At 35.9% G+C, this 23,718-nt stretch overlaps 1 protein-coding gene across 1 annotated transcript in view; it reads right to left on the reverse strand.

Moving 5' to 3' along the window:
* Positions 1-23,718, reverse strand: part of BUB1B (BUB1 mitotic checkpoint serine/threonine kinase B) — a 57,115-nt gene that overhangs the window by 23,102 nt on the left and 10,295 nt on the right. Inside the window, exons 5-14 of the mRNA XM_059915585.1 lie at positions 20,131-20,327; positions 12,514-12,683; positions 10,871-11,085; positions 10,607-10,698; positions 8,830-9,059; positions 2,796-2,908; positions 2,149-2,264; positions 1,512-1,561; positions 321-381; positions 81-186 (exon numbers count right to left, since the gene is read on the reverse strand). Coding sequence (XP_059771568.1) covers positions 81-186; positions 321-381; positions 1,512-1,561; positions 2,149-2,264; positions 2,796-2,908; positions 8,830-9,059; positions 10,607-10,698; positions 10,871-11,085; positions 12,514-12,683; positions 20,131-20,327 — 1,350 coding nt within the window. The remainder of the gene's footprint in view (positions 1-80; positions 187-320; positions 382-1,511; positions 1,562-2,148; positions 2,265-2,795; positions 2,909-8,829; positions 9,060-10,606; positions 10,699-10,870; positions 11,086-12,513; positions 12,684-20,130; positions 20,328-23,718) is intronic.

Consider the following 23,718-nt stretch of genomic DNA (forward strand, 5'->3'; position numbering starts at 1 on the left):
TTTAACCCTAAACTTTTGTGATAATTGAATGAAACTATCCACTAGTCCATTTATATAAACTTAGCGATATTGCTCCTTACACAAACATCTGGAGATACATCCTCATTTGAGGTGATGCTTTCTGAAGTTTTGAGAATTGCAAGGGGTCTTCGTTGGGCTAAAACCCGTGGGGGATCTGCAGAAGGACTGGAAAAAGAAATATTTCATTTAGCAATTTTTCCCTTAACATAGATAACAGTAACCCCCTATTTCATCCTCATTTATGATAACAGAAAACTTTTAATTGTCAAAACAAAATAAAACCAAAAAACCCCTCAAACCTGATAGTCTTTTTTTCTGAAAGAAGAAATTCATCAAAAATGGAGAAAGGTACACTGGAACCTATAGAAAGAGAGACTAAATTTACACTCTTAAGAGTAAATGCCCTACTCTTCAAGACAACTAGGTCAATTAACATTTTTGCTGTTTGAAAGCAGAAAGACAATTTTGTTTATCTTTTATAATAAATAATTTCAAATATATAAAAGTAGACATCATTTAATAACAATTACCTAAACATGGATGATCTTGTTTCATCTTTATTTCCCACCACTACTCCCCCAAACCTAACCCAATTCTGGATTATTTTGAAGCAAATACAAAACACCATATCATTGCATATGTAAATATTTTAGTACATATTTCTTAAAGAGATAGCCTCTTTTTAAAAAGCATAATCTCAAAACATGATCATACTTATAGAATTAAAAATTTCTGTATTCAAATATCCAGTCAGAGGTTTCACATTTTACCAAAACTTTTTAGAAAGTTTGAATTAGGAATGCAAAGTAGATTCATACACTGTGACTAGTTGAAATGCCTCTTAAATTGCTTTTATTTTATAGGGTTTTTGTTTTTTGCTATTAATTTTTTATTTTAGAAACTGGGTTGTTTGCCCCATAATGCTGGATTTTTTGCCAATTATATTCTGTTTCACATGTTCTTCTATGCTTTGCATTTCCTATAAATTAATGGTTAGAATTAGAGGTTTAATCAGATTCTACTGAATTTTTTAACTATTTATAGATGGATACTCATGTTTCTACCACTTTTAACAGGTTTCTGAAAATACAACAAATTTGAATATAAAATAGCTTTAGTTGTAAGCTTTCCCCCCTCATTCTTCCAAAAAACCACTTTCCACTCTTGGCTGCTGGGTACTACTGATATGCTTAGCTAGAGTACACTAACTAAAGTGGAAGATTATTTTGTAGTTAGTATAAATTTAAATTACATTTAAACCAAATATTTTAAAGCAATGAGTTATTTTATAAAAATATTCTTTCAAATGTCTAACCTATCTTGAATCATATGCTTATAACTGAATTCCATGATTCAAAGATAACAGTACCTTAGTCCCTCTCTCTGCTTTCTTTCAAAACCTTTTACCACAATCAAGAAAAGTGTTTACACTTATTACATAATGCATTTGTATCAGTAAGGTCTTCAAGAGATTGTCAAATAAAACTCACTTTTAGAATGAGGCTGTTCTTGCCAAATGTTTTCTGCAAGTGAAGTTTCCCTGTGAAGAAATTTGTTTTAAAACATGTTCTTAGTACCCACAGAAAGAATTATTTAATTCTTAAATGTCCAAGAGGTCTTTTTATTAAATATAATCTTCTTCACTCTAAGATAAAGAAAATATTCTAGTACCATTAAACCAAATTCTTTAAGATAGAACCTTCAGTCATTAAAATTGTCATAGAATTATATTTGATAACAGATGTTAAGTTACATTAAGTTACATTAACAGTATAAGCAGATTACAAAATGGTAAGCTTTCATTTTTATAAAACAAAACCAAAACAACAAATAAGAAGAAATATACCAATGTTAATACTAGTCATCTCTTGGTAGTAGAAATGGGTGGTATTATCATTTAAAAAATTATTTGATTGTTTTTATAAGAAACATGTATTTTTTTTTAACAGAAAAGAGCCAGCACCCAGACCTCTCTCATCAGCATCACAGCTTATGCTGTGACAAAGACTTGCAAAAATCATGTCTCAATACTATAAAAGTTAAGGAGACTTCAAGTCACTAGAGGGTCAAAGGTCGGTTCTAGATGCCCTCCTATAAGCATCATCCCTCCCGCCAATGCGGTCCTACCTGGCACAAGAGTTTACTGGGCAAACAGAATTGCACAGAGCCATTCCTGGTATTTCCTGAGACTCTGAAACAATTCGCAGTTCAGCTGTCTCCTTTGTAGACATCTTCTCTTCTTGCTATTTGCATTAAATAAACAAAATCAATGTGTCCCTCCTATATAGAAAATGCTACCTATTCTCAAGTTTTAGTGCCAAAATTAACTTTACTATACTCTTCCCCTAGACATCTACTAACCATATAAAATGTCTGTACCACAAAAGTTCTTCCTAATAATTCATGTTCCCAGTATAAACTGGTACTGTTGTACTCAACTGAGTAGTGGCAAGGAAATACACACTAAATTTCTTTAGCTAATCTCATTTTAATGGAACATAACTAGAATAAAAATCTAAAGTCAGAAGTAACAGAGTAGTGCTTTAGAGTATAACTAAGAAGTCAATAGTCTATAAATTGCATCACTTAAATGCCCCAAATTCCATTTGAAGTCACCTGTTAAATTACTTTCATGCTCAACTTTACTGATATTAATAGCGAAGAAACTATCAGAAACTGAGTGGGTCTGACAGGACTTTTTACCTTCTATATTTTTATATTGTTTAAATTTGTTTCAATAAGCATTAATTGTACGTATTGAAAAAGAGAATGACCTGATCACTTGCTCTTTCTTGCTGAGTAGTTTGGATTTCTTTTAGCTTCTTCTCCATCTCTTCAATCTGCTTCTGCATTTCTGCTCTCTTCTCTGCACTGGTCAGTAGCTCAGCTAGAAACAGTGAAGTTGGCTGAGGCATTACTCCTCATAGCAATTTATCCTGTCAAAAACTGTCTTTGGGGCTCATGTCCTCAACATATGTTAATATTACAGATGAGAATGATACAAATGGAGCAAAGCCCTCAACCTGAGGTCTAGGTCTCTATTATTTATTCATTCAATCAATAAAAAATAGAATATCTATTATATGCCAAGCACAACTTTAAGAATTTAGGTTTTAGTGGTACATAATACAAAGTCCTTGGTCATGTGATGCTAACATTCAATTTGGGAGAGACAAACACAGAAATTAATAAGAAAAATCAGTTTTAAAAATAAAACTAAATAGGTGATGTGAGAATGTGTCACTGGGTAGGGGGATGGAGGTCAGGGGCTACTTAAGACCAGAGATCAGGGAAGATCATCTAAGAAAGTTACATTAGAAAGCTGTAACCTGGATGACAAGGGGCCAGTCATATAAAGATCTGGGGAAAGATTTTAGGCCAAAGGACTAGCTGGCACAAAGGTCCTAATGCAGGAACAAGATTATTGTGTTCAAGGATCCAAAAGAAGGCCAACATGGTTGTAGCACAGATAGAGGGAACAAAGTAAAAGATGAGGTTGGAGAGGTAGGCAACAGCTAAATCATGTAGGGGTAAAGACTCTACTGCATTCTAAGACAATGAAAAAACACTGGAGAATTTTAAATAAAGGAGTGACATGATCTGACTTTTTAAAAAAGATAATTTGCTGTGAATAAAATGGACTGTGTTAAGGCCAGAATGAGGGCAGAAAGTCTAAATGCAGTAGTCCAGCTAAAAGACTGTGGTTTCGATTGAGGTAACAATGGGAATGGTGATAAATGAAAGATTTATGAAATTTTTTGGTGGTAAAGTTGATAGGCTTATTCATTAGATGTGGGGGAATGGTAAAGAAAGAGGGATCAAAGATGACTTCTGGACTTTTTTTTGGCTTGAACCAGTTGCGTGCATGGGGATGCCTTTTATTGAGATAGGGAAGCCTGTGGTACATTTGCATATTGGGGTGTGGTTTGTGACAGAAATCACTAACTTTGTTTTTCTTTAAAATATTTATTTATTTGGCTGCACCACGTCTTAGTTGCGGCATGCAGGATCTTCCTTGTGGCATGCAGGATCTTTTAGTTGAGGCATGTAGGATATTTAGTTGCAGCATGCAAACTCTTAGTTGCAGCACGTGGGATCTAGTTCCCTGACCAGAGATCGAACCAGGGCCCCCAGCATTGGGAGTGCAGAGTGTTAGTCACTGGATCACCAGGGAAGTCCCAGTAACTATTTTTGGTTAGATTGAGTTTAAAATGTCTATTAGGATAGCCAATAGATGCAGGCAACTAAATGTGAGTCTGCGGTTCAGGTGAAATGTCAGGGATGGGGATATGAATTTGAGACTCCATGGCTTGCAAACAGTATTTAATCTATTACCTAAAGATAGCTGTTGAAAGAAAAGATAATTGGGATACTTCAGAACTCTCCCCTGGGCCTCAGGAAGAGGTCCTGAATGAGAAGAACAGTAGTAAAGGAAACTGAGTGGGAATACACATCAAGGAAGAAGCCAAGAGAAGCATTTCATAAAGTAGTATTTCATCAACTATGCCAAATGAAGCCAAGAGGTCAGTAAAGATCAGGACTGAGAAAGAGCCATAAGATTTGGCAAAAAGGAGGTTTCTGGTCACCATGATCACTGGAATAGAAGGGATGCTTGAGGAAATAACAGGCAGCAAAAGAAGATTACAATTTCCCCAAAATTTTGCTGTGAAAGAGAGTATAAAAATGGGGTAGTAGCTGGAGAAGAATATGAGGATAATGGAGATTTTTTTTTTTTTTTTAAAGAATGGAGACAGAGTATATATGTATAAATTAGTGAGAATGGTTTAGTAAAAAGGGAAAATGCTGGAAGGGGAAGAAAAAAGGGCCACTCCTTTGATAGGAACAGAGAAACATTAATTTTTTTCTTAAATTTAATTAATTAATTAATTTATTGGCCATGTTGGGTCTTCATTGCTGCCCACGGGCTTTCTCTAGTTGTGAGCGGGGCTACTCTTCGTTGCGGTGCACAGACTTCTCATGCGGTAGCTTCTCTTGTTGCGGAGCATGGGCTCTAGGCGCGCAGGCTCAGTAATTGTGGCACACGGGCTTAGCTGCTCCGCGGCATGTGGGATCTTCCCAGACCGGGGCTCAAACCCGTGTCCCCTGCATCGGCAGGCGGATTCTTAACCACTGCACCACCAGGGAAACCCCAGAAACGTTAATTTTAACCAAAAGAATGAGTGTATAGGTACAGATTGCAGATATGGCAGATTTGGTGGAAGAAAATGGAGTTACTATTACATTCCTTCTATTTTCTCAATGAAATTAGAAACGAGTTTATAGGTGAGGAGGGACAGGGATGCAGATTTGAAAATATGAAAGAAAATTAAATTAGTTGTTTAGCAGAAAGAAGAAATTCACCTACCAGGAAACTAGAATGATTGTTAGGCACTGGTAAATGCTCATTTGAGATTTGTGGTCAAGAATTTAAAATGACTGGACGGCTACATGTAAAAGAACGAAATTAGAACACTCCCTAACACTATACACAAAAATAAAGTCAAAATGGATTAGAGACCTAAATGTAAGACTGGACACTATAAAACTCTTAGAGGAAAACGAAGGAAGAACACTCTTTGACATATGTCACAGCAAGATCCTTTTTGACTCACCTCCTAGAGAAATGGAAATAAAAACAAAAATAAACAAATGGGACCTAAGGAAACTTAAAAGCTTTTGCACAGCAAAGGAAATCATAAGCAAGACGAAAAGACAACCCTCAGAATGGGAGAAAATATTTGCAAACGAAGCAATGGACAAAGGGTTAATCTCCAAAATATACAAACAGCTCATGCAGCTCAATATCAAAAAAACAAACAACCCAATCAAAAAATGGGTGGAAGACCTACATAGACATTTCTCCAAAGAAGACATACAGATGGCCAAGAGGCACATGAAAAGATGCTCAACATCAATAATTATTAGAGAAATACAAATCAAAACTACAATGAGGTATCACTTCATACCGGTTAGAATGGGCATCATCAGAAAATCTACAAACAATAAATGCTGGAGAGGGTGCACTGTTGGTGGGAATGTAAATTGATAGAGCTGCTATGGAGAACAGTATGGAGGTTCCTTAAAAAACTAAAACTAGAACTACCATATGACCCAGCAATCCCACTGCTGGGCATATACCCAGAAAAAACCATAATTCAAAAGACACATGCACCCCAATGTTCATTGCAGCACTATTTACAATAGCCAGGTCATGGAAGCAACCTAAATGTCCATCAACAGATGAATGGATAAAGAAGATGTGGTACAGGCTTCCCTGGTGGCACAGTGATTAAGAATCCGCCTGCCAATGCAGGGGACACAGGTTCAAGCCCTGGTCTGGGAAGATCTCACATGCCGCGGAGCAGCTAAGCCCGTGTGCCACAGCTACTGAGCCTGTGCTCTAGAGCCTGTGAGCCACAATTACTGAGCCTGCATGTCACAACTATTGAAGCCCGCATGCCTAGAGCCTGTGCACCACAACAAGAAAAGCCACAGCGATGAGAAGCCCGTGCACCACAATGAAGAGTAGCCCCTGCTCGCCGCAACGAGAGAAAGCCCGCGCACAGCAACAAAGACCCAATGCAGCCAAAAATAAATAAATTTATATATTAAAAAAAAGATGTGGTACATATATACAATGGAATATTACTCAGCCATAAAAAGGAACGAAATTGGGTCATTTGTAGAGATGTGGATGGACCTAGAGACTGTCATACAGAGTGAAGTAAGTCAGAAAGAGAAAAACAAATATCGTATATTAACGCATATATGTGGAATCTGGGAAAATGGTACAGATGAACTGGTTTGCAAGGCAGAAATAGAGACACAGATGCAGAGAACAAACGTATGGTTACCAAGGGGGGGAAAGTGTGGGGTGGGATGAATTGGGAGATTGGGATTGACATATATACACTAATATGTATAAAATAGATAACTAATGAGAACCTGCTGTATAGCACAGGGAACTTCACTTCGCTGCACAGTAGAAACCAATACAGCATTGTAAAACAACTATACCCCAATTAAAAAAAAAAAAAGAATTTAAAATGAGACCGATACACACAGTTGCATTTTTCTCCAGCTACATTTAAACTATCAATACTTGGATGCAGGTACAGAGTGTGAGCAGAGAGCTGGATTTAACCAGGGTTGAGGTTCTGCCAGGTGAATACAATATAGTGGATGATGTAGGGAGTAGAAAGTAAGATATGAGCCAGGTGCTTAGTCAGTTAATGAGTGACAGGGAGTGACGAAAAAGTCTGAGGTGAGAACACTAAGGAGGCTCAAGAGGTAGAAAAAAAATATTGGAAGACATGAATCCGAAAGAAGCTTTTTGAAGGAGGAGGGGGAAAATGGTGTGGAAGTAGCAATGGGAAGAAAGGATAACAGCCTTGTCTTTAGGCCTAACCTGTGGCTTCCTCATTTCTCATATCCCTACCTGAGAGTGAAAGTCTGCAACAATCTTTGAAGCTAGTTTTCAATATAAGAAGAAACCTCTTTCTTATAGGCATAAGGATTTATAAGAGTACAAACTAGATTCAGAGACAAGGTTAGGAAACGAGTATTAAAGTATCCTCAAAGGTCAATACTTCTTTTTATCAACTCAAATCCCAACTAACCGTAGCTCAGGTCCTTCTTTGGCTAGTTGAGAATAAAATGTACTATTTTACTTTTATATACTTGGTTTAGCTAGAGCCTTCCCTTCAGGAAACGGTAGTTTTAATCTAAGTACCTAGTTCCTTTCCCAGCTCCTATTTGGCTACTCTGCTAGCCTACTTCTTTGTTGTGGTGGTTCCCACTTCTAAAAGCTTTACACAACCAGCTCCTTGCTTTTTAACCATTCCCTGTCTCCTACCTAGACATGTAGATTTCATTTTTCAATGTATTATTTGAGCCCAGAGCACTTCTGTCAACCTTGGAAGGCACCAGTTGATATAACAAATAAGGCAATTCCAAACGTACAGTCTGCTTTACAGACGTTTGCTTCTAACTTGTCACCTGGAACTCTGAAATATTTTTTTCTCTAACAAATTATAAGTGATGGTTAAGTTTCCCAGCTAGCCTTATGAATGCCACATCTCCTTAAGTGAGCTGAGCTGCAATAGTAGGTTACTCTGGATGCCTGTGTTTAAAAAAAAAAAAATTTCTTCTTTCTTGGTATAGATCCTTGTCAAAATGTCTAAATGAATGAAATTTATTTTTGGACTCTCCCCTACCTCCTTTTCTGTACTCTCGCGCATCTTCTAATGCCTTAAGCTCCAAATGCTATACTTCCCTACTTTCAGCCTATTCTTCACGCCTCTTACCCCCAAGTACTTCTAGGCTTCAGAATCAGAACCACTTCCCACTTCCCCCAAATTCCCAGTTTTTCAATTTATAGTGAAGCTTCCCTTACCTTAGAAAGAACATAATGTCTTTAATAAACAGTACACATAACTATCATCTAAATGAGTGAGTATGTTAACCTGAATAAGCCCTGGGAGAAATTTCAGTCGAAGTATCAAAAGTAAAGTGAAATATTTAGGAAATGTTAGGAAAAGCACTTTTCTGTCTGCCGATTGCAGGGAAATTATGAATTGGTCATGCGGTTCCTTTACTTTTGAACACAAACTTAGTTGCTTAATATTTCCCTCAGGGTCTCATGGAAAGCAACAACGGAAGTTCAGCCTGAATGGGGAAACATAGAAACCACAGAAGCATCACATAAGGTGCACACAACGGGGTAACGTTCCTCAGACTTAACGTATCAACTCAGTCTTCCTACAACTAAGTTAGTTTTACAAACTTGAACTAGATCAATACGCATACCTTCTCTTTGCTCTTTTAATTTCTTCCGGAAAACCTCAGCCCGGATCTCTTCAAAGGAGAACTCCCCCACTCCTGCATAAATCTTCTCCTTACAATACATCATTTTCTCTTTCTTCTCCTCAGACTCTTGCTGAAGGCTTTGAACTCTTTGCAGGAGATCTCCTTCTTCCTTTCCAGGCTTTCTTGTGCTTAGAATGTGGTTTATACTGGGTTCAATTTTACATGGTGTCCTAAAAGAAGCAAGATAATTATTATTCACCATACAGATCAAATGAGTTATTTCTTACGTTTTGACAGAACACAGGGACAATGTCAGTAGTGAGGCTATTTGTGATCGATTCCAAAAAAACAGAAACAAAAAAGACTGAGAAAACAGGCTAAAAATAATTTACATGGTCCATCAACAATTATGTTCTGAGTACTACTATGATGAAGAAGGAAATTAGGTGTAAGTTAGGGTCATAATATAGCTTTTATTACTTATAGGTAAAAATAAATCTGAATATCATATCTTTTTTTTTTAAAGGAGGTAATATTTTTATTTTTATTAAAGAAAATTTTTTATTGAAGTATAGTTGATTTGTGTGTTAGTTTCAGATGTACAGCAAAGTGATTCAGTTATACATATATATATATTTATATATATATTCTTTTTCAGATTCTTTTCCCTTATAGGTAATTACAAAATATTGAGTATAGTTCCCTGTGCTATACAGTAGGTCCTTGTTGGTTATCTATTTTATATATAGTAGTGTGTATATGTTAATCCCAACCTCCTAACTTATCTCTCCCCGCATCTTTCCCCTTTGGTAACCATAAGTTTGCTTTCTATGTCTGTGGAAATATCTAAATCAAAGCCAGTGTATGAAATGAAGTCAACTTATGCAATACAGCCCATTTTCCATTGTTTAGCACCCCAAAGAATTAGAGACAGGAATATAGCATTTAGGGAACTGATGATGTGAAATCCAACGTTCTCAGCTGAGGGGGAAGAATGAGAGTGGTAATATAGGTTTGAAAAGAATGAAGCATAAAGTACATCTGTCGGGATAGGGCAGATGTTCTCAATCTGGACAATGGATCAGAATCACTTATATATCTTTTATTTTCTTATGTACCTTTTTACAACTAAAGATACCTGGTCTTCACCTCAGATACACTGGATCAGAATCTTTAATGGCCCAAGCATCTACATGCTTAAAAGCCTTCCTCAACTTGCTCAACTGATAAAAGACTCTATGAAAATCCCACACAAACATCATACCTAGCATATACGAAGGGTTATAGCTTAGTTATGAGGAAACTCTTGCAATGGGGTGCAAAATACGACCTAATATTAGAACTCCACAATGTTACATATTAGACTGAATCTCAGACTGCCTGATTATTTAATCATCATCTATCATATTTTTTCTTATAAACAGAAATGCCAAGGGTTAGGAAGAAAAAGACATCCAGAAAGAAAAAGCAGGTTACAAGGAAAAACTGCCATAATTTCTCATTACTGTCAATAACAAAGGTAGAACACCTCATTTAAATCACAGAGACTGTTTTTGACTACAGCAATGTAAATATAAACCTATTGAGTTTATTCCTTAATAATGCTAACAAATAGTCTTTTAGCCCTAACATACTCAAAAAAATACAGATGTAAAGGAAATAAAACTTTGGTTTACCTTCATCCCCACAAAGAAGAAAATGCCTTTGGGAACTAGGATAGGTGCCCCTGCCCACTCTTAATAATTCCCACCTCAAAATATCTGGAAACCAAACTCACATAACTGGCTGTTGTGCAGTCTCTTCCACATATGGAGTAAAACTGGGAAGCATAGTGGGTACAGCTACCATAGAAGCTGTATTGCCACGAGGCTGGCGATGAAGAAGAAAATTAAAATTACCATGGTTTTACATTCTGACACAACATATGCAGACCATGCCTAATTATTCAAGAGGAATTAGAAGAGATGCTAAAAATACTCCTCTACCCTAACTCTGAAGTCTTTGTTATGTCAGCAAATAAACTGGATCTAAGAGTCCTTACCCTGTATTCCAAAGGCCTGCCTGTGTTCCAAGGGCCAGCTTGCAGCTCATTCTCTTTGGCCCTGGACACAGGAGGTGCTATCCATGGCTGCCCTGTAGGCCTGGATGACTCTGCTCTAGAAGGTTCATCAGCGTTTTCATCAAAAACAGTAATTCTAGAATTACTTTGCATCTGTTGAGGAACTGGATTTTGGAGTCCTCTGTTCTGTCTTGGAGCTAAGAGAAAAATATTAAAACTTGATGTAAAATCTTTAATTATCAATTTAGATGCCCAAGAAGGTATACCTAATTCTTTCCCAAATCAAGGCGATTACTTCTACTACCATAGAATTACAGATTTTTTAAAATAATAATTTTAAAAACCTTAATGGATCAAATTAGTAATTTTTAAGTCCATTCTGTATGTTACTTATACCCTACCTCTTTTCCCTCACCTGTAATCTTTTATGCATAGATATCCAAAAAACAAATTCTACATCTTCCTTCAGTCATCATTCTAACATTGCCTAATTTTACCAGATTAACCTAATCTTAATCTTCATTTTTCAGTTTAAAACTTTCTCTCAATGGAAATCAGCTGAAATGTACTGAATCTAGAAAAAACGAATTAGCCCACTTATTAGTGGTAGTCTCTTTAGTGGGGCTGCTTATTAGAATCAAGCTTCATCATGCTCTGGATGAAATATTCTTTAAGACTATATTCCTTATACCCTAATTCTCAGATCTCCAAGGAACATTCTGAGTATTAATTTTTATTTATTTTTGGCAGCGTTGGGTCTTTGTTGCTGCGCACGGACTTCTCATTGCAGTGGCTTCTCTTGCTGGGGAGCATGGGCTCTAGGGCGCACGGGCTTCAGTGGTTGTGGCGCACAGGGTCTAGAGCGCAGGCTCAGTAGTTGTGGTGCATGGGCTTAGCTGCTCTGCGGCATGTGGGATCTTCCCAGACCAGGGCTCAAATCCATGTCCCCTGCGTTGGCAGGCAGATTCTTAACCACTGTGCCACCAGGGAAGTCCCCATTCTGAGTATTAAAAGTTGATATCAGGAAAGGGATAAGATTTTCTTTTAAAAATCTGGTCTACATGTCTAACTGCTATAAATTTGGTTAATAATTATTTATCCTTGTACCTTCCACTCAATTTTGCTGTAAACCTAAATTTCCCTAAAAAATAGTGACTTTTTAAAAAAGCTATTACTGATCATCTTTAGGTATACAAAGAGAGCCCAATTTCTGACCCCCCAAAAGCTGAAGACCAAGTTAAAACATTCTTTGAGGATTTGGTACACGTAAGCTTTACTTTGATAATACTTGTATTATTGCATATATTCTTTCAACTAACAACTAAAACTGAGAAACTCTAGATGCTCCCTGTATATTAGGTTAGGTTTTTCTTTTCCTCTCTCTCTGTTTTTTTGCATTATAAGGGCCTCAGAATGGGTTTTTCTTAATTAAGACACAAAATGCTGACATGTTTTAGTGTTACTGCACACTGTGATCTCAGTTCTCCTTAGACTTTTCTTTTTTGCTACCTAGTACTCAGAACAGAAGGACAATGTCCACATATATATTTATACATGATCTCCTTACATAATTTGCCTACCACCTGAGACTAAGAGCTTCCCATAATAACACTTAACAAACTTACCCTTGAGAGCACCTCCTACACGGCTGATTGGAGCTCTTGCTGTCTTTTTCCCTTTGCTTTTTAGTTCAGCCAGTGTGCTTCGCTGTGGTACAGAAGATCCAAAAACTTCCTCCTCCTCTTCTTTCTCAAGTGCCAACAGAGTTTGCCGAGACACTCGAGCTTGGAATTGTCTAAAGTAAGAGAATGGACAATTAACATTTGGTGAGATGAACACTACTCACCAAATACAAATTTCTTAATTTGTTAAACAAGGGCGAAAAGCGGGATAGGGGAAGAAATATATAGAAATAGCCAAAAGCAAGTGTTTATTCTCTCAGGAATAAAGAAAGCCACCTTGAAATCAGAAAAGGTTTTGGCTAGAATGATTTAGCTCCCCCTCTGTATGTCCAAATCTGACCAATTAAAAATACTCTGAAGAGCACCAGTAGGTTGATCTCAGGATCAGATCAGGGTGTCTAAGATTAAGATCATAGAATTTATTAAGATCAGAGTTTCCCATCAACTTTTTAAACTCACAAAATAGTTGAAAGAGTAAATAAGCACCCATATACCCTTTACCTAGATTCACTAATTGTTAACATCTTGCCACGTCTATTTTTATCGCTGCGTGTCTTTCTCTCTCTACATAGAATCCCCACCCTACCCCCTACCCCACCATTTTTCCTGAATCAGATGAAATGAAGTTGCATCCAACAGGACATTTTACTTTAGCAAAGCTGGCAGAAGTTTGAAGACTAAACTTCCTGTGCTGCTGCCCAAGTTTTAAGCATTATCAAAAGGGTAAAAAAACTGAATAAACTGCAAATACTGGCCAAGATGGAACAAGCTCATGATAGCTTCTCTCTCTCTCACTGATTATAATTAAAAACTCTAGACAAATACAAAAAAGCAACTGAGGTCTCTGAAACGTAAACAAAAGCAAGTGGACTGTGGAGAGGAGTCAAACTTGAAGAAACAACCCACACAGGGCTGCTTCCTGGTTTTTTTGTTTTGTTTTTTTCCTTCATCTCTTTTCCTCACTTTGAATTGTTACACTGGTGGTGTAGGAAGCTAAAACTCCTAGAGAAACCTCATCTTCCTGGCCAGAGGACTGGGAAAACGGGACTCTGAGGGCCAATGAGTATGGAAGAAACACTGGAGAGGATGAGCTGAAGAAAGGGATCTCCTAATTCTATACATGAATGGGCACAAGCTCTGGACTCACCCCTGAGCTAGGCATACACAGGGCAGACCCAAAGCAGCAGAGAAAAGGCTTTGAGAATTGAACTATAGTATAAACCACTGCCCAAGTCCTAGACTAACCCCAGAGCAACAGACACATGGGATAGACCCAAAGGTCTTAGAAAATTGAACTGACACTGGAACCAGTACCCACATAAGATGAAAAAGAAATTATGATATCTGAAGGTTAGTTACCTAATAAGACAACAACATCAATATTCTCCAGAGAACATCAACCAACAGGACCTAGAGTCGAATAATTCAGGATAAATGTCCAGGATATAATCCAAAATTACCTCACACACGAAGAACTGGGAAAATGTGACTGATTCTCAAAGGAAAAAAAATCAACAGATACAAACATCAAATGACCCAGGTGTTAGTTTTCAGACAGAGATTTTAAAGCAGCTATTATAATGATGCTCCATAAGATAAAGGTAAAAACATTTGAAATGAATGGAAAGATAGTAGTTCTCAGCAGACACCCAGAAAGTATGAAAAAGAATCAAATGGAAATTTTAGACCTGAAAAACACAGTATCTGAAATAAAAAATTTACTGGATATACTCATTATCAGAATGGAGAAGACTGAGAAAAGAGTAAATGAACCTGAAGACAAATCAATAAAAATTGGTCACCCTAAAGAACAGAAAGAATAAAGGTTAAAAATTTTTTTAAAATGAAGAGCTTCAGGGACCTGTGGGACAATATCAGAAAGTCTAACATATGTGTAACTGAAGTCCCAGAAGAAAAGGTATAGACATGTATTTTTAAAATAATGGCTGAAAACTTCTCAAATTTTGTGAAAGGCATGCATTTACAAATTCAAAAAGTGCAGTAATCCCCAAATGGATTAAACATAAAGGAAATCACACCTAGACACATCATGATCAAACTGCTGAAAAGCAATGTTAAAGAAAAAAATCTTAGACATACCCAGAGAAAATCAACACATTACAAAAAATGGGGAAGAACCATTCAAATGACTACAGATTTCCCATCAGAAATCATGGAGTCCAGAAGACAGAAACATGTTAAAAGAACTGTTACCCAGAATTCTACATCCAGTGAAAATATCCTTCAGGAATGAAGATGAATAAAGACATTCTCAGATGAAAACAAAACTAAGATAATTTTTTGACAAAAGACTCACTCTAAATGAATGGCTAAAAAAAAACCTCACTGGGCTGAAAGGAAATGATACCAGAGGAGAACTTGGAATTTCAGGAATAAAGAAAGAACAAAAATGGTAAATATAAAATATTATTTTTCTCCTAAGTTCTTTAAAATATGTATGGTTGATGAAAGCAAAAATTATAACATTGTCTGATGGGGTTTTCTTTTTTTTTTTTTAATTTATTTATTTAATTTATTTATTTTTGGCTGTGTTGGGTCTTTGTTGCTGCACATGGGCTTTCTCTACTTGCAGCGAGCGGGGACTACTCTTCCTTGCGGTGCGCAGGCTTCTCACTGCGGTGGCTTCTCTTGTTGTGGAGCACAGGCTCTAGGTGCGTGGGCTTCAGTAGCTGTGGCACGTGGGCTCAGTAGTTGTGGCTCGCTGGCTCTAGAGCGCAGGCTCAGCAACTGTTGCGCACGGGCTTAGCTGCTCCGGGGCATGTGGGATCTTCCCGGACCAGGGATCGAACCTGTGTCCTCTGCATTGGCAGGCAGATTCTTAACCACTGTGCCACCAGGGAGGTCCCTGATGGGGTTTTCAATGTATGTAAATATAATACATACAACCAGTGTATCAAAAAAGTAGGGAAGATAAAGAACCTATATGGTTATAAAGCTTCTATATTTTACTTGAAGTGGTAAAATATTAACTCTAAGTAGACTGTGAAAGGTTAGATATATGTATAATATACCCTAGAGCAACCACTAAAAAAGTAACAGACAAAAAGCCAATAAAATAAATTAAAATGAAATAATAAAAAAAAAATTCAAATAATCCAAAAGAAGACAGGAAAGGGGCAAGAGAGGAACAAAAGACAGAGAACAAACTGAAAACAAATAATAACAGATCTAAATCCCCCAAAATTGATAACTCCATTAAAATGTTCTAAATATACCACATAAAAGATACTGTGAGAACTGAGAAAAACACAACACCCAACTCTTTAGTGTGTAAGAACCACTTTAAATATAAAGACATTGACAGGTTAAAAGCGAAAGGAGCAACCTGATTAAAAAATGGGCAGAAGACCTTAAAAGGCTTTTTTCCAAAGAGGAAATGCAGATGGCCAGAAGGCACATGAAAAGATGCTTAACATCGCTAATCATCAGGGAAATGAAAACCAAAACCACAATGAGGTATCACCTCACACCTGTCAGAATGGCTATCATCAAAAAGAACACAAATCACAAATGTTGGCAAGGATGTGGAGAAAAGGGAACCCTTGTACACTGTTGTAGGAATGTAAATTGCTACAGCCACTATGGAAAAGAGTATGGAGGTTTCTCAAAAAACTAAAAACAGAACTACCATATGACCCAGCAATTCCACTCCTGGGTATATATCCGAAAAAACCAAAAACACTAATTTGAAAAGATAAATGCACCCCAGTGTTCAGAATAGTGTTATTTTCAATTGCCAAGGTACGCTAACACATATATATGGAATCTAAGGGGGAAAAAAAAAAAGGTCATGAAGAACCTAGAGGTAAGACGGGAATAAAGACACAGACCTACTAGAGAATGGACTTGAGCATATGCGGAGGGGGAAGGGTAAGCTGTGACAAAGTGAGAGAGTGGCATCATATATACACTACCAAACGTAAAATAGATAGCTAGTGGGAAGCAGACGTATAGCACGGGGAGATCAGCTCGGTGCTTTGTGATCACCTAGAGGGGTGGGATAGGGAGGGTAGGAGGGAGGGAGATGCAAGAGGGAAGAGATATGGGAATATGTGTATATGTATAACTGATTCACTTTGTTATAAAGCAGAAACTAACACACCATTGTAAGGCAATTATACTCCAATAAAGATGTTAAAAAAAAACCAAAAAACAAAACAAAACAAACAAAACAAAAAAACAAAACAAAAAAGATATGGAAGCAACCTAAGTGCCCACCAACAGATGAATGGATAAACAAGATGTGGTATATATATACAGTGGAATACTACTCAGTCATAAAAAAGAATGAAATCTTGTCATTTGCCACAACATGGATGAACTTGGAGGGGATTATGCAAAGTGAAATAAGTCAGAGAGAGCGACAAATACTGTATGATATCACTTATATGTGGCATCTAAGAAATACAACAAACCAGTGAATAAAATAAAAACGAAACAGACTCACAGATATAGAGAACAAACTAGTGGTTACCAGTGGGGAGAGGGAAGGGGGAGGGGCAACATAGGGGTAAGGAATTGGAAGGTACAAACTATTAGGTATAAAATAACCTACAAGGACATATTATACAACACAGGGAATACAGCCAATATTTTATAATAACTATAAATGGAGTATAACCTTTAAAAATTGTGGATCACTATATTGTACGCCTGTAACTTTTATAATACTGTACATCAACTATACTTCAATAAAAAAAAGAACTCCCTTTGTTAAAAAGAAAAAAGTAAAAGGGAATCCACATAAAAACCTGTAATGTGAATGTTTATAGCAGCATTATTTCATAATTGCCAAAAAATAAAAACCTAAATGCCCAATAACTGATGAATGGATAAACAAAATGTGGTATGTCCATAGAATGACATATTCTTCAGCAATAAACAGGAATGAAATACTGATATATGCCACAACTATGTTCATCTATGATGAACCTTGAAAACATGCTAAGTGAAAGAAGCCAGTCACAAAAGACCACATAATGTAGGATTCCATTTACGTGCAATGTCCAGAAGAGGCAAATGCAGAGAGAGAAAGCAGATTAGTGGTTGCCTGGAACTGGGGCGAGTGGGAATGGGGAGTGACTGCTAATAAGTATGGAATTCATTCTGGAGTGTTAAAAATGTTGTAAAATTAGATTGTGGCAATGGCTGCACAACTCTAAAACTGTTAAAAAAAAAAAAAAAGTAAAGGAAAAAGATGTACCGTGCAAACTAAAGAAAGCTGGACTGGCTGTATCAATATCAGATTAAGCTGACTTCAGAATGAGTATGATCAGGAATAAAGATGAACATTATATAATGATAAAGGGATCAATTTTAAATGTGTATACACCTAACAACAGAACTTCAAAATATATGTAGCAATATTGATATGAGCTCAAAGAAGAAACAAATTCACAATAAAAGAGGGAATTCCCTAGTAGTCCAGTGGTTAGGATTCTGCAATCTCATTGGCGAGGGCCCAGGTTCAATCCCTGGTTGGGGAACTAAGATCTCACAAGCCATGCGGCAAGAAAAACGAACAAACAACCAAACAAACAAAACACAATAAAAGAAACTTCGAAATTCCTCTCTCAGTAATTGATAGAACAAGTAGACAGAAAATCAGCAAGGATACAGAATACCAGAACAGATTACCAATCAACTTGACCTAAATGACATTTACAGAACATTTTATTCCAGAACAGCAGAAAAGACATATTTTTCAGGTATACACAAAACATTCACCATGATAGACCATATTCTGGGCCATAAAATGAACCTTAATAAATTCAAAAGAATGGAAATCATACAAATTATGTTCTCTGATCATAATGGAATTAAACTAGAAATCAGTAACAGGGAGATATCTGAAAAATCTCCAAACACGTCCTAATTAAACAATACACTTCTATATAACCCATGGATCAAAAGGAAGACATAAAGAAAATTAAAAAATATTTTGAATTGAATGAAAATGAAAACATAATATTATATCAAAATTTGTGGGATATGGCTAAAGCAGTGCTTAGACAGAAATTTTTTATATTAGAAAAGAAAGTTCTAGAAATCAGTACTCTAAGTGTCACCTTAAATTAGGAAAAGAAGGACAAGTTAAACCCAAGGCAAGCACAGAGAAGGAAATAATGAAGAGCAGAAATTAATAAAATTAAGAGCAGAATATCAATTAAGAGAAAAATCAATGGAACCAAAAGCTGATTCCCTAAAAAGATCAAGAGAAATCAATAAACTTCTACCCAGACTGACAGAGGAAAAAGAGAAGACCAATATCAGGATTACCAATATGAAAAACGAAAGAAGGAGGGTTACTACATAACCTACAGACATTAAAAGGATAATAAAGGAATACTAGGAACAATTCTATGTCCATAAACTCATCACTTAGATGAAATGGACCAATTCCTTGAAAGACAAAAACTACCAAAGCCCACTAAGAGAAATCAAAGATCTAAATAAATGGAGAAATATACCTTGTTCATGCACAATATTCATCAAAATCCCAGGAAGCTGATTCTAGAATTTATACACAAAGTCAAAGGAACTAGAAGACTTAAAAAGAACAGCTAGAAGACTCATATTACCTGATTTCCAGACTTACTATAAAACTCCAGCAATCTAGATAGTGTGATATATACCAATGATAGACACAGAGATCAATAGAACAAAAGAGAGTAACAGAGATAAACCTATACAAATATGATCACTTGCTTTTTGACAAAGATACAAAGGTAATTCAATGGAGAAAGTCTTTTCAACAAGTGGCACAGGAATAAATGGAGGCTCATATGCAAAATTTAAAAAAAAACAGCCTCGATACCTCCTACAAAAATTAACTCAAAATGCATCACAGATTTAAATGTAAAAAGTAAACTATAAAACTTCAGGATAAAAACATAGGAGTGACCTCTGTGACCTTCAGCTAGATGGAATTCTCAGATATACCAAAAGCACGATCCATATAAGAAATAATTGTAAGTTAAACTTCTTCAAAATTAAAAACTTTTGTTCTATAAAAAACACTCCCATACTTAAGCTGGGAGAAAAGATTTACAAATCACTCATCTGACAAAAGACTTGTTTTCAGAATATATAAAGAACTCTTACAACTCAAATGCATTATGCTAAATGAAAGCAGCCAGAATCAAGACTGTATATTGTATGATTCCATTTATATGACATTATGGAAAAGGCAAAACTATAGGGCTGGAGAATACATCAGTGGCTGCTAGAGGTTGGGATTGTGAGTAGGTGTTGACAACAAAGGGATAACATGAGGGAATTCTATGGAGTGATGAGATTATTCTATATCTTGATTATGGTAATGGTTACATGTCTCTACTCACTTGTGAAAATGTATAGAACTGTACACCAAAGAGTACATTTTACAGAATGTTAAATGGAAAATATTTAAATATGTCTTTTAAAAAACTGAATAGCAATGAAGTTAAATTGCCAATCCATAGAGAGCACTTTATTCAGATGTAAAACGACTGTTATTAGTTTTAACGAGTTAAGACAAGCTCCAGAGAAGCAGTTTACCGGTGCTGGGACTGCAGTTTTTCCAGTGGTTCAGCCTTCTGTTGAATCCCTTCCTGAAATATCACATCTGCTTTCTTAAAGTTTTCTCTAGCTTCATATTCTTCAGCCCATGAGATATAGAACTGAGCAAGTGAAATGCCAATTCCTTGGTTATGTAAATAACTGTACATATCCAAAGGTTCATTGCATAAATGCCCCTGTAACAAATGAAAAGCGTTAGCAGTTAACCAATTTCTCTTCACTTACTGAGTGTCTATTATGTGCCAAACAATCATTGGAGATACTATATGTAATTTCTGCACTGAAAAAAAATATCTATTATAATACAATGTTATAAGGAATATATTGGGAGGACCTAAAACATAGACAAAAGTAAGAAATTAATTTGTAAGAAAAAGAGATAGGGAGGAAAGACTTTAAAAAGGTATGACATTTGAGTGTGGCGCTTAAGGAAGAATAGACTTACATAAGGTAGAGAATGGAAAACGAAGGGCATTCTAGGCAGAGAAAATAGTATAAGCAAAGACACTGAAGACTAGAAATTTGTAGAGGTGTAGGCAAGACAGGACTTTGGGAAAAAAAGGTCTGAACAGTCTTGAAAGTCAAGCTAATCAATTTTAAATATACTTGATAGTGAATGTTATATGTGTTGGGGTAGGAGAGCTATAAGCAAAGAAATGACCTGGTCAAATCTATATTTTAGAAGGGACCTTATAAGACCAGATACAATGTAGATAATTCTAGTAGCAAGAAGGGGAGGAGAGAGGGATCACTAAAAATTCCACACCACTAACAGTTTTATGTATTTTCTTCAGTCTTTGTTTCTCCCTTAGGGAAAAAAAGGAACATATATCATTTTACCCAGGATAAAAGGATTTTTGTCATTTTACAGCTTTAATCATAATTAAATGTTTTTATTCCATTTGACAGTGCATCATTCATTTTTCCATGTGGCTACTTACTCTTCATTACTATTTTTAAATGGGTGAAAAATGTTCCATCTAGTAGATCTTCCATCATTTAATTATTCCCCTATTTTTTTGGATAAACCACTTCTAATTTTGCCTAATGTAAATAACTGTATAATAAATATCTTTAAGCATACTGCCTTTCACAATTTACATTATTCCCTTAAGATAAATTCCTATAAGTAGAACTATGTTAAAAAGTAAATTGCTTTCTAAGATGGTTGTACAAATTTAAAATGTTAGCAGTTATTCCCAAATATAATTTCACAGATAATACTTATTTTTAAAAGTTTCTCCTTTCATATAGAAAGTAGCATTTCAGTGTTCTAGTTAGGAGTTCTTTTACTACTGCAGAGGATAACATTTTCTCCTGTTCATTTACCATCTGTCTTCCCCAAAAAAGTAAACTCCACGAAGGCAGAAAACATTGCTATCTACTATATTCAGGTCCCTACCCAGGGTCTGGTAGAAAAAGGCTGAAAAAATGAAATGCTCCATTTATATCTTTGACAAAAACAATTAGTATTTTATAGTTTAATTTTGCAGTAATTTAATAAATGCAGTTTTTCTGCTTATCCAAATTAGAGATGTTTTCCCATATGTGATGGTGTTTCAAGCAAAGTTATAATTCTCAATGTGTTATCAGTATAAGATCCAGTCCTCGATATCTATTACTACATAAATAAAGCTTAAAATTGACTGCACTTTGTTAACGGCTTTCTGAATAGCTGTGGTACAGCATGGGATAGCCAATACAGATCAGGTTATTCCAGACTGCTGAATGAGATCACTTAAGAAATAAGATAAATATCAATAAAAGGATAAGATGGTGAGATTAATAGATTCAAAAGTTAAACATATCTTTTTGGTAACCTAAAAAAGCCAAATTAAAACAATTTTACACTCTTAACTAGAAATACTGGATATTTTCTAAGAACAAATTTTTCCTTAGCTAGATTGTAGTTATCCTTTATAAAAATAACTCTGGGGCTTCCCTGGTGGCCAATGAAGGAGACACGGATTCGAGCCCTGGTCCGGGAAGATCCCACATGCCGCAGAGCAACTAAGCCCGTGCGCCACAACTACTGAGCCTGCGTGCCACAACTACTGAAGCCCAAGCGCCTAGAGCCCGTGCTCCACAGCAAGAGAAGCCACCACAATGAGAAGCCAGAGCGCTGCAACAAAGAGTAGCCCCCGCTGGCAGCAACTAGAGAAAGCCGGCGTGCAGCAACAAAGACCCAACACAGCCAAAAATAAAAATAAATTAAATAAAATAAATTTTAAAAAAAACCAAAAAAACCCTCTGACTGCAGAAATCTTTCTGCAAAGCAAAAGAGTAGTGTCAGAAACCCAACTTTACTCCTCTTGACTAAGAAAGACAGCAAAATAGTTTCATATGGACCTTATTTTCCAGGTGCAAAGTTTAAATTGCTGCTGATCACTCTAGGGCTGATAATTTGAATTTGATGGTTATCTAGACCAGTCCTTCTCAGATTACCTGTGGTGAAGGAGACAGTTTTGTGTGTGTGTGTGTGTGTGTGTTTAAAAGTTTCCATTCCATCGCTAATTTTTTTTTTCCCATTGCATTCATCTATTGGTGTATCATAAATTACCACAAATTTAGTAGCATAAAACAGTTCAAGTTTACTGTCTTACAGTTTTTTGAGTCAGATCAGTTGGGTTCCCTGTTCAAGGTTTCACCCCACTGAAATCAAGGTATTGACTGATATTTTTAAAAAATACAATAAAAAGAGAAGTTACCAGAAAAATGAGGAGGTGCTTAGATGTTGTGCCAATGTTAAACTGTTAACAAAATTTCTAAACGCTTACTCTCAATTTTTGTACTTATCTTGAACAGTCTACAGACCATTCTTTCAGGAGTACTGGTTTAGACTATGTCTTTTACTCTATGATAATCACTGCTTTTCAGTACAAGCACCAGGTTAACACAAGTGAACAGAGAAATTATTCCAATGGTTACTTTTAATAGCTCCAACTAAATATAGTCATAGAAACCTGGGATTAAAAGTCACTTTAGAGGTTTATTTAGTTCAACCTTCTAATAAATCACACATAAGAAAATTATATAGAATAGAATGAAGAACAAAATCCATTAGTATACCACCAGGAACCACAGTCTCCATACTAACAAATCTGTTTAGCATTCTTTGTGCACCATCCTTTCTTATAAATTCCCCTAACTACTATCCCTAAGGTAATTTCATCAACTTGTATAAGGATGCCAAGATATGTCAAATGTCCTGCAGAAATCAGATAATTATGTCTTCAGGATTCACCTAACTTCCTGTATTAGTAACTATTTGAAGTTTAAGTTAAGTCCTCCCCAAGAGATATATTTTAGCCAGAAATCTTATTAATTTCCAATGTCAGTATTTTATCATATTACAATGGTTGTAAATATTCTGTTATTTAGAATTATCTAATTACTTATTTTTAATAAATTTTTAATTTTTAAAAATGTATTTTTAATTTTTTAATATATTTTATTTAAAATTTTTTTATCCAATATCTAATTCTATCATCTAAAATTCTATTCTAAATATTTATCACTTGCTTTATTTCTAATCTCTTTTAGGATAAAAGCAATGAAATTAATGTC

The sequence above is a fragment of the Balaenoptera ricei genome, chromosome 2, assembly GCF_028023285.1.
Source record: "Balaenoptera ricei isolate mBalRic1 chromosome 2, mBalRic1.hap2, whole genome shotgun sequence".
Lineage (NCBI taxonomy): Eukaryota > Metazoa > Chordata > Mammalia > Artiodactyla > Balaenopteridae > Balaenoptera > Balaenoptera ricei.